Genomic DNA, 11,442 nt, shown 5'->3' with positions numbered 1-11,442 from the left:
TTACCTATGCTGCCGTCTTGGTTTTTCCTCCTGTAAAATTTTTATATTAACTTTCAGGCATATACTTATAAAAAGGAAGTGCGTTCATAGTGAATATTTTTATTTCCTGTAGTAGTTTCTGAACATAAGTCTCCATATAAGACTTGGGTATAAAGATGATCTAGAGCAAAAATAATTTGTCAAAGATTTCATGAGCTGCTTAGAGCACTCTTCTGCCTCTATTGTTACTGGAATGTTATGAAATTTTTTGAAGTTGATTGATTCTGATCATGTGAGATGATAAGGTGTGCCTTGTTGATTTATGTTTTATTTTTTTTTCTCTTTGATATAGGTATTACTTTAAACTTAATCCTGATCCATGTAAACCTTTGGCATTTATCCTTATTCCAACTATGGCCATTCTTGGAAATACTTACAATGTTTCAATAAAATCAAGGTATGGTTGTTTAATCTTTCTTTTTCTCACATCTATTCCTGGCTTCATCACCCTTTCTTTTATAAAGTCTGAAGCATGCTCTTCCTAATACTTTGACTATTTCTACAGGGAAAACTATAATAGTAATTATGGTATAAATACAAATATAGTTTATATGGAAGTATATTATATTTGTTTTCTTAATTATGGGTTTTACTTATTAGGATATAATAATGTTTTTTCTTTAAAAAGTTAACCCTTAAAAGATATGATGTCTAAGATTTGTTTCCAAAAAATATAGAAATGGAAGTGGATAGTAATGTAGGTAAAGTAACTTCGGCCATGACTTGATAATTGTTGAAACTGGATACATGAGGTTCATTGTACTGTCAGTCTACTTGTGTATGTTTAAAACTCTCTGTAGTAAAAGTTGACTTTTCATTGGCTGGTTGTTTGCTCTCAGAGCCTTTTCTGTTGATTCTGGCAGATATTCTAGAATCAGGCGGGCCTGGGGTTTAGTCTTGGCTCTGCTATCATATAGCTCCGTATCCTTAGGCAAGTTTCTTAACCCCTCTTATCCTCAGTTTCTCTATTTTCAAAGTTAAAGGTCTTTCCTGATAGAGCAGACACTACTTGTACAGATGCTTCCCTGACTCATGGTGGACCAGCTTAGCACAGATTGAAAAAAACCGTAAGCGGAAAATGCACTTAATACGACACCAGAGAATATGGGTGGTGGGCTGGGAACTTTGGCTCCCTGCTGCTGCCCAGCATCACAAGAGGGTTTTTTACCACCTACTGCTAGTCAGAAAGAGATCAAAATTCGAATTATAATTTCTGTTGAATGCATATTGCTTTCGCACCATCGACAAATCAAAAATGTGTAACCCTAACCATCATAAGTCAGGAACTATTAGTATTTTTCTTTTAAAAATATTTAGTGTCTTGTCTTATATGCTCCTCTTAAGAATTGAGGATGGTTCCTTTTTTATTTGATGGGGTTTTTTGCTATTTTAAGTAGGGTTAAATATTTCAGTAGCTGAGTCTTAGTAAATATTATTGATTATTGTTGTTAGGATAGTAGATTTCTAGAGGTAGAATCGCTGAACAGAAGTCCAGCTAGTATTTTTCTATTGTTAAAACTTAGAAGATGAAACAAAACTCGTTACTTATTTTATGGAAATATTTCTTTTTCTAACCAGAATAGGGCTTGATCATGTTTTAAATTATGGACAGTTGAATTGACTATATGAAAAACTGCTTCACCTAAAGTCACTTAGAACACTTTCTCTAAACTGCATCGATGATCAGCATACTTTGTGTTTGCTCAGAGTGCACTTTATGTGATGTGTGTTTCTCTCTCTCCGCAGTAAATTGTTGAAGACCACTTCCCAGTTCCCACTTCCTCTGGCGATCGGTGTGATTGCTTTCGGGTCCACACACTTGTACAGGGTCCCCTGCTTTGTCTTCATCCCTCTCGCCCTCCACGCCTTGTGCAACTTTATGTGAGGCAGGACTTGGGGAGCGCTAAGTATGACCTTTGCCTTTGGGCTCGGTGGCCAGAGGGACCGCACAGATCCGTCAGCGTGGACAAGACCCTTTGGAGAAGACGCGTCTATTTTTACAACATTGAAAATAGGAAATTAGTTTTGTAATGCTTGCAGGGCGTTGTGGAAGCATGGTTTGTTTTGTGGTGTGGCGTCTGTGTCCTAGTCGTTGGGTTTTAATTAGTAAAAGGACAAGGTGGACACGGTCTGTGGGGCCTGTCTGCCCATCAGCTAGTCCGACCGGCCACGCAGGTAGGGATCGTCTCCTAAACACTCAGTAAAGGGGTGCATTTGGCTCATTTCATCAGACTTTCTTCTGAGAAGTGGGATCCTTCGTATTTGCTACAGGACTCAATTGTGAAGTAAGTCTTAAAAAGTGGATGAAATTCACAGCTGTGTGGTTCCTCAAAAATGAAGTGGCCACGGAGAGTCTTTGGCCAGTTTTCAGCAGCCACGGCGAACAACATAGATCTTTCCTTTTTTCCTTACATCGGTGAAAATACACTTTTTTGTTCTAAGGAGGGATGTTTTCTTAGAAACCAATGCAACACTGATGGATGGACACGTAATTCAAACGCAAAACGTAATGAGATTCTCTTGTGACTTTTCAAAATGCCGATCTTAGTTTTATCCGTAGTGAACATGAGGACAGGATAGCAGGTCCGTTGTTCCATCTGTACCACTTTATTTACCAGTTTAACCATTGACCATGGTTGCCCAAAGTGCCTCGGGTCAAGGAGTGTTAAAATAACTAATTTTCAGTGGTCAGAAAAAAACTCTAGGTTTGCACAGTTTTGACTACTGTGGGGAGGGGGGGAGAGATTGGCATGATCAAGTGCAGTACCACATTTGATGCATAAAATTATAATATTAATGGAGTAACAGACAAACTGTTACCCCATTAACACATACGTATAAACAGTATACCTGAATAAATAGGAGGCTTTAGCCACTAGATTTAACAGGTGGAATGTTAATTTGCCAAGGTGATTACTATTTGACAGATGAGAGAATAATATTTCTACTCCAGATTTCAGCTCACTTTTAGCCAGAAGAGTAGGAAGGAGGAAATGGAGCTGGGTGTCTTTGCCTTAAGAAAGCATAAACTCAGGCGGAGGTATGCCTGGCCAACAGAGTCCTTCCTTTAGATGTATCTGCTGTAAGTACCTACAACCTCTCAAGTCCTTACGTCTCAGTGATCCCACTGCTGCACCTGTAAGCTGGCGTCCTCCTCCGAGCCCAGGAATGCCCTGGAGTCCAGCTTACCTGCCATTGCACCTGGATCCCTTACACCTCTCAGCTGCTACTGCCTGTGGAGGGCTATCCCCATGTTCCTGCCTAAACAGGGTCCCCCACTTCTCTTCTCGGTGGTTCCTCAGGTCCTTGCTCTCTTGGCATCAGTTAGCGAGGGTCTTGCTGTCTTTTCTGAGACTGATAAGCTTGGTCGATTCCATTGTTGTCTTTCTCAACTTCATGCCTAGTGTTCCACAGTCATATTTGCACTTACGAATTCCATGAAAGGGAAGTGTTAGCCTCAGAGTCGACATGGCGGACGTGCCCGGCTCTTATCTGAGAGAAGTAGCCAAAGGGATAGATACAGAGTGCATGCGTGTTCAGCACCCGGAAGGAAAGAGTTTCGTAGATTGTACACCTGTCCCAGGGCCTGCCATGTCTATATTTAAATAAGGACACATCTGCCTATGTTTAGCTATACATGTTCTCATAAACAACTTTTATACCCGTGGTATCTTTTACTTTTTCACGGATGTCATTGTACTTCAGGTTACAGACTAAATGTGTTATTTAACTGTTTCTGGACTTGACGTTGGGCTTATATACAGAAAGAACTTTAGAAAATTCATGAATGTGAATCCTCCGTTGACAGCCATAGCCACTGGGTCTTTGTGATCTGGAGTCTCCTTGTTTAATCAGTACTGCTCATGAATAAAATGCAGCAAGCTTATATTTCTTGTTTGTGAATAGTACATTAGCTTTTTTAAAAATTATTTTTATTGATTTCAGAGAGAAAGGGAGAGAGAGATGGAAACATCAATATTGAGAGAGAACCATTGATTGGCTGCCTCCTACACACACCCTACTGGGGATTGAGCCCGCCACCCAGGCATGTGCCCCGACCAGGAATCAAACCCAGAGCCTCATGGTCCATGGGACGATGGATGCTCAATCCACTGAGCCACCACAGCCGGGCTACCTTAGCTTTTTAAAGAGGCAGACTACGTACAACTGATGCTCACGAAAGCATTTTCATGTGAGTGTAGTTATCAAGTCCTAAAGTCTTATTTATTCCAACAAGATATTTCATTTTAGAACAACAAAAATGATTCTAATTAAACATTTTAGAAACAGCAGTTGGTCTTTAGCCATTATATGCATCAGTATATGCACTTTTTTATTTTGTTTTTTAACATTTTGACAGGGTCTTCACCAAGTCTTCATGCACTTTAAACCCCGATGCCCACCAGGGGTGAGAAGGCAGCTCTGCGCTGCGCAGCGCTGACAGTTCTGTCACCGAGTGGAGGAAAGGGCTCCTGTGCTGGATGCACATTGTTTCTGTCTTGCTTGCAGCCCGTGCTCTTAGCTGGCCCAGCAGCACAGCTTCATCAGTGATGCTGATAAAGATGATATTGTCTGTTGGTAGTCAGGGACCATCTACTTCATCAGACTTCTGGGCTCTGATGTTGCAGCCTTTTTATTGGGAATTTGCTGAGTGTTAAGGAAGGTTTTGCGTATAAAAAACACCACTGGACCTGTTGTTGGTCACTGGGGCAGGAAAACCACTCCGCACTCTGTATCTCTAAGCCTCCTCAGACGTGACTGCTCTTACGGTCTAGAGCTGATAACACCAGAGAAATCATGAAAGCTCTTTTTCTCTGGATCTTTTTCATGCCAGAAATTCAACAAGTTCTGCTAACTCTTTTTCATCAGAATAGAAAACATTTTAAAATAGTGGTCCTAGAAAAAAATCATTTGTGCCGAGTTAACATCAATTTTTTTTTTTTTAGTCTCTTCAGTATTCATCAATCATGTGTCAACCCATCTTTTCCTATGTTGGTCAGATAAACTTAGCTATGTAATGGAAACCTTTTCTTGATTGGACTACACTATGATATCTACATGACTATACAGTGAGGAAAAAGCAAGGACGATAGTAGGCCCAGAAAGTGTTGTTGATTATCGTATCCCTCACACAGACAGTGCTTAGAGGAGGTATATTATCTGGTTTGTTCATTATCTAGTTCTATACTTAACTCTTCAGAGTTTCCACTGATAGGGTAGTTTATTTCTCCTCACTGCTCATTAGCACTTCTTACAGAAGGTGGTCAAGAGACATAAAGGGAGGTAAAACTCAACTTGCAGTTTCGTTCCCAAAAGCTCTGGGGAGAATGAGGGGAACACAAAAATTATGAGACAAACTAAGGCTGTTGATTCTTGAATCCCAGATAATATACTTGGCCTGTATTTTCACCTTAGGCATTATTACATCTAAATTAGTGTAATGTCTTGCTTTATTGTGAGGTTGAACGCGGAAACTTCATATCAGTGCATTTGCAATTTTAGTAAATTAAAATAGGTTGGGAACGTTTTTTAAATGCGTCAGGACCTCCTGTGACCGGGCATTGGTTGGCTACTTCTCCTCATCCGTGCTGTAGATTTGTGACCTTGTGTATCGTAAGAAACAAGGTGCCTTGTGAAGCTTTGGCGGGGGGGGGGGGGGGGGGAGGGGGGGGGGCAATTTGGAGAGCATGGCACTCACTCCCCAGGATACAGGAAGCTACAAAAAGCCTCTTCGAATTATGAAAATAGACCCTGACCCCAAACTTTGGTAAATAAATGTAGAAGATGATTTTACAGAATATTAAGATGATGGGGAGCTAAATGTTATCCCAGTCTCTTTAAATAAAGGACTCTCAAATTCTTTAATGAGCTCTTATTTATACATATCGCTCATCATTCTCCAGCAACCCGAGGCAATAGAAAGTCGATGAGCTGCTCACGCTCTTCATTGTTAATAAGGAAAGGATGATGGGAGAGAAAAGCCAGGCCAGCACTCCGAGTAAGTTACTACAAATGCCCCAGAATTCACTGTTATTGAGAATAGATTATGAACACAGAAGACTGAATGTCGTATATTAGTGACTCAGTTCTAAGAACGGAATAAAATTTGGACATAGAATAGACTGCTGTTTCATAGTATAAATACAGGCAAGGGCAAAAGTAGGCTTACAGTTGTTCGTATGGAGAACAATTAATAATAATAATGTATTATTATTTATACATTCTTATAATGTGAGCTTCACATCTTACAATTGTACAAACCCACTCTTGCCTACCCCTGTATAGTACTACACCTGAATTGGTAACGTGTTTCCAATGTTAGGTGATGGTCTAAGCTACATCTTGACTACATTGCCAATGGCTGAAAATTTTTAAATCAGGTACAGTACTGACTAAAAGCATTTGGCGTGTTATGCTTCCAGAAAACGACTATTTTGAAATACCAAGTAACCAGTTAATTTCTGATGACTTTGTATAGAAGTTGATATAGATGAGTCAGAATTTTCCTGCACTGATTCTGTACGTTGTAACTTTGAACACTTACAGAAAAACTGTTGTTGTATTTTGATTAGTTGAGTGTAAATTTGTTTGCATATTTGAATCCTAATCTTAGTTTAGGAAGTCTAAAAGTAGCCTTTTTTGCAAAGTTCGTATGCTGTTTGTTTTTTTAAATGTTATCTTGGTTTTTAGTATTTGTATAGTAATGTTACTAGTAAAAGATTTATAGACAGAGAATTTAACTATTAACTGTTCAGAAGCCTAAATGATAGGCATATTTTATATTTCATGTTTCACTGGTTTTGTTTCATACTGGACTTTTTACATCCCTTTTTTAAGAAAAAGACATATTTGAATTTTTTTTAGCATCAGCCTCTTCATTGGAAAATATAACTGTATTCATATGGCTAGCAAAACACTCTTTGCCACCAAAGCTAAAGGAAAATGTAAGATACCTCCAGATATTTGTGCCAATGAACTACCTTAGCATATTGGGATTAAAGCAAAAGTGATCTTTTCTGTATTTTTCATTTAGGACTTATGTTAAATATGCAAATCCTCAAAACATAGTCCATATGCGAATTTGTTTTTGAAAATACATAAAGCATATAGCATAGTTGTGTTCTGTTTCATCTATTTTCTGGAATACTGCTCTCTGATATTGGGGGTGACAATTAGTTTACCCAGTAATGATTTTTCAGTAACAAATTGACGTACTCGCTGGAAGTAGTCTTACTTTAGACTCATTCTGTGATGTAGAACTTCACATTCTGTTTTCCGATCATTTTTAGTACAGGTATCTCTCACTTATGTAATGAAAGTTTATAGAATTTGTTTTCTTTGTATTTCCATTCAGTCCCTCTGTTACAGTCACGTATTTCACAGGAGAAAATTATCCACTTGACTCCAACATAGTGCAACGAAATACATATTTTAAAATGCACATCTTAAAGGAAAATATTATTAAAAACCAAGCCGTTAATGCTGACGTGTTAGCACTGAGCCAGTGTTGTACTCTTGCGAGAAAAGTAGAAATATGACAGACTCAAAAACTGTTATGTGTACCTGGTTAAGATTCTTTAACTTCTCCCCTATATGAATTCTCAAAGGGAATTTTAGCCCCTCATAGGGCAGTATTTTCTGTAGTTTAATGTCACTGATAATGTTGATGCCGTTCACACAAGAAGCCTCGGCAGTGAAGAGGCAGCGGGAATTAATCTAGTGGGGACTTAGACCTCGTGTGGATATTAGTAAAAAGATGACATTCAGGCCCTAAACATCAAGTGAACATGGTTTTTTGGGATGAGTTTGTCCCTTGTGTTGAATAATCCTATTCTGAGTAGAGATGCCTGTATTTAACATAACCATGCTTTCCACATACTCAAAGGTATTTGTTGGGATATTGGTAGAAATAACCTCTTCCTCCACGGTGGAGGGGGAAACTCCACTTTTTACTGTATATACATTAGGAAATTGTACTGTGTATTTACATTTTTTAAAAAATATAAAAATAACTGTATTATTTTAAAGTGATTGTATGATGGTTTCTTAAACTTAGGAATAACTAAATGTAGCAACGTACCCATGAGAAACCAGACCAAATGGAATGCATATTATCACTGTGACCTTGAACTTATAGTCGTTGGGGATTAAACAGACTGTGCCTTAAAACGATGAAGGGATGCCCTGCAGTTTTGTGACTGTGTTTTTATTATCGGTGGTCTCCTCAGATGGGCCCAGCTCCTCTCCTGTGAGGTTGGTGAAGTAAAAGTTTAAAAAGTAAAAGCTGCCCTTTGTATTTCAGAATATTTCCCTCTGTATTTCAGAACTATTGCCCTAGAGGCTGCTCTTAATTTCTAGAGTTCTCATTTCAGATTAAAATTAGCTTACACTTTAGAGACATAGAAATCAACGTTTGGTGAAAGTTTATGAAAATAATTTCTTAGGAGAAGGTGGTGGTACTTGTGAACTTACTACACGTGGAAAGCTTAAACTTAAATGTAGTGTTTTTGTCTTTTTAAATAAATACTCTATCGAGGACAGATTCTTCCCTTAGACCTGTACTTATTTTTCCTCAGATGACTGAGGTTTGTATTTATGTGTAAAATAAAATAATTTTACCCAATAATGCTATTTCAGCAATTAAAATAATCCCAGATTCATGTAGTGTATTTTTAAATGTTATTTTACCCTTTTCTGTTTTTTTCCTTCCTGATTATTTGAAGAACTGATTCCAGTTTTGTTTTGTTTGTTTTTTAATGTAAAAACTGGCATTTCTACATTGCTTATTTAAGATAATGGATATAAGTTATTAAGACAAATTCTTTCATTCATAGGACATTCAGGGTCTCTGCTCAAAGATGCCCACATCTCTCCGATTGTGGTGTATATTTTTCCATTTTAATTTTGAACATAAAGCATTTCTTTCTTCCCGTTTTATGCCCACTCCCTCCCCCCAAAGACGTGAACATCGGTTTCTCTAAAAGTATGTAGAAAGGAAGCATGTCTTTGCTTACAGCACGGTCCAGTTGAGTTGGACGCCGTTTGGGCAAAGGGTATGTAACAAAGCTCATGGCTGTCAGCCTGAGTCAGTTTTTGTAGCTAAGATTTTGTAGAGGACAAACTGTGTCATGCCAAGAGAGACTCGGTAATCACTTGTTTGCAAATTGATCATTTTGGTCTCATCCAGAACATGCAGTGCATAGTAACAATACTTCAGTTCAAAGGAATTTGCCCTGTCATTTGCGGATCTCCCCATCGAAACATGCATGATCTTTCCCAGTGCTTTGTATGATGTCTGGTGTGATAAATATACACGTGTGTACTTTTCTGTGTATTTTTGGGATGGTACATAATTAACATGATTACATCGCCTGGTTGTCATTCATCAAATGCAACTTCTTGTATTCTGTGGAGTGTTGTGAATGTTTTTAATCTGTGTTTCCACATTACGGTGTAGGGTTGGATAGATGAGTATTTGTCTTAGGTCAGTCTCCACTCAGGTATTACTTTGTAGTGATTTTTGGTGCTTCTTTTCAATCTGTCATCATCTGGTGTTCTGAATGTGCGACAATAAATTCGGTGAACAAGGACGTGTGGTGCAGAGATTGTTTGCTAGTTCACTCTCCAGAATACATCTGGGAGGAGCCCCTCCAGCACGATTTCTTTACAGCAGGCCCGGCGTTCCAGGAAGTGAATGCCTGAGCCGGGGATGTGATACACATGCCCCATTTCAGGGAACTAGTGGCAACCAGGTAAATTCCAGTATTTCCCAGGTTTGTTGTTTTGTAGCTTCCCACATGCATCTGTATGGGCACTCCAAGGCTCACGTTTTATTTTAAGGAACAGTACACTTACGTATCTTCATCTTGATGCAGTGTTACAGTTTTAAATAAACTTGTTTTAAGAGAACTTGCTGTTCCAGTGAGACTATAACGCAGTAAGATTTGGGGGTTCCAAAATCCTTTGTCAGAAATACAGGCTTCCATTCCATTTTGAAGGAAGAGAAGCAAGTCATAGGAAAACTAATAAGTATAAGCAATGTGTTTGAGTCACACTGCAGACCACAGTGTGGGTCTGTGCAGCCTGCCCATCACCTGGGCTCTGTCTGTCACACACACACACAGTCAGTACCTGCTGTTCCGGAGCCTGTGCCAGACCCCATCACATGTAGCTCCTCATTTCCTCTCTGTACAAACCCTTAGAGGGAGGCCATTATCTCCACAATACACGGCAGGAAAGAGTCTCGGAGAAATGAAGCAATTTGCCTCTGGTAGAACTCAAAACCAGATTGTCCAGGAGAGAGAATTCTCCCACTAACGGCTGGGAATACGTATATAATAATATTAGTTCACTTTCTTCTCTGTGCCAAAATGTTTTCTGACCATATTCCTCTTGCCTTGGGAAAAAAAATGTTTCTAATAATCTGCCCACAGCCTCCCTTTTTTTCTCTCTGTACTTTCCCTGGGAGATTGTCTCTAACTCAATGACTTCAGAGTTATATTCTTCATGGTGATTCACCCAATCGGACAGAACTGCTCCCTGGGTTCCATATCTGAGCATCTCTGAGTCAATGGCAAAACATTTAGCCTCACTGAGATTGGGTCCTCACCCACCAGTTCTGGCTAGTACCAGTGTCATCCAGATCTGGGGTGAGGGTTGAAGTGAGAGGATGGATCAAATGCACCCAACACAGAGTAGGTGCCCCAGAAATGACGGGCGCTTTCTTCTTAACTCTCCCATCTCTAGTTTTCCCCAAACTAACCAACTTAGTTTCAACTCCCTGTTGAGATTTAATTTTATAAAATCTCTCCCTGCCTAGGTACCAGCTCTTTTTAGTTTCCAAATTTCTATTAAATCCTCTCAATTACACAAGTTGAAAATCCTCTCATTTTGTTCATTTCTCCCTTGCCCATTACATTCAATTAGTTCCTGAGACCTAAAGAGTCTAGCACTTTAAGGTCACCCTTCTGTTGCTGTATTTCTGACTCCCCCCTAGTTTACCCCATTATTACTCATACTAGAGGCCCGGTGCACAAAAATTTGTGCCCTCGGGGGGGGGGGTGGTCCCTCAGCCCGGCCTGTGCCCTCACACAGTCTGGGACCCCTTGGAGGATGTCCACCTGATGGCTTAGGCCCGCTCCCTGGGAGATTGGGCCTAAGCTGGCAGTCAGACATCCCTCTGGCAGCTTGGGAGCCCTCAGGGGATGTCCACTTGCCAGTGAGGAGCAGGACTAAGCTGCAGTTAGACATCCTTAGCGCTGCTGAGGAGGTGGGAGAGGCTCCCACCACCACCGCTGTACTGGCAGCCGTCAGCCTGGCTTGTGGCTGAGCAGAGCTCCCGCTGTGGGAGCACACTGACCACCAGGGGGCAGCTCCTGCATTGAGCGTCTGCCTCCTGTGGTT

At 39.9% G+C, this 11,442-nt stretch overlaps 1 protein-coding gene across 10 annotated transcripts in view; it reads left to right on the top strand.

Annotated features, from left to right (window-relative positions):
- PGAP1 (post-GPI attachment to proteins 1) overlaps positions 1-11,442 on the top strand; it is a 64,825-nt gene that overhangs the window by 45,698 nt on the left and 7,685 nt on the right. For 6 of the 10 annotated variants that reach the window (XM_023759836.1, XM_023759842.1, XM_006082368.3 and 3 more), the window contains 2 exons: positions 332-436; positions 1,786-3,925. The exons of 1 other annotated variant lie outside the window; for it this stretch is intronic. In XM_023759836.1, the coding sequence (XP_023615604.1) occupies positions 332-436; positions 1,786-1,924 (244 nt within the window). In that variant the 3' untranslated portion in view covers positions 1,925-3,925. Of the gene's footprint in view, positions 1-331; positions 437-1,785; positions 3,926-11,442 lie in introns of those variants that run through there. 3 more of the 10 variants (XR_002830999.1, XR_002830998.1, XM_023759839.1) reach the window with 2 other exon arrangements.

This window comes from Myotis lucifugus, unplaced genomic scaffold, assembly GCF_000147115.1.
Source record: "Myotis lucifugus unplaced genomic scaffold, Myoluc2.0 scaffold_3, whole genome shotgun sequence".
NCBI lineage: Eukaryota > Metazoa > Chordata > Mammalia > Chiroptera > Vespertilionidae > Myotis > Myotis lucifugus.
Note: the sequence above shows the minus strand (reverse complement) of the source record. Positions and strands in the feature narration are given on the sequence as shown.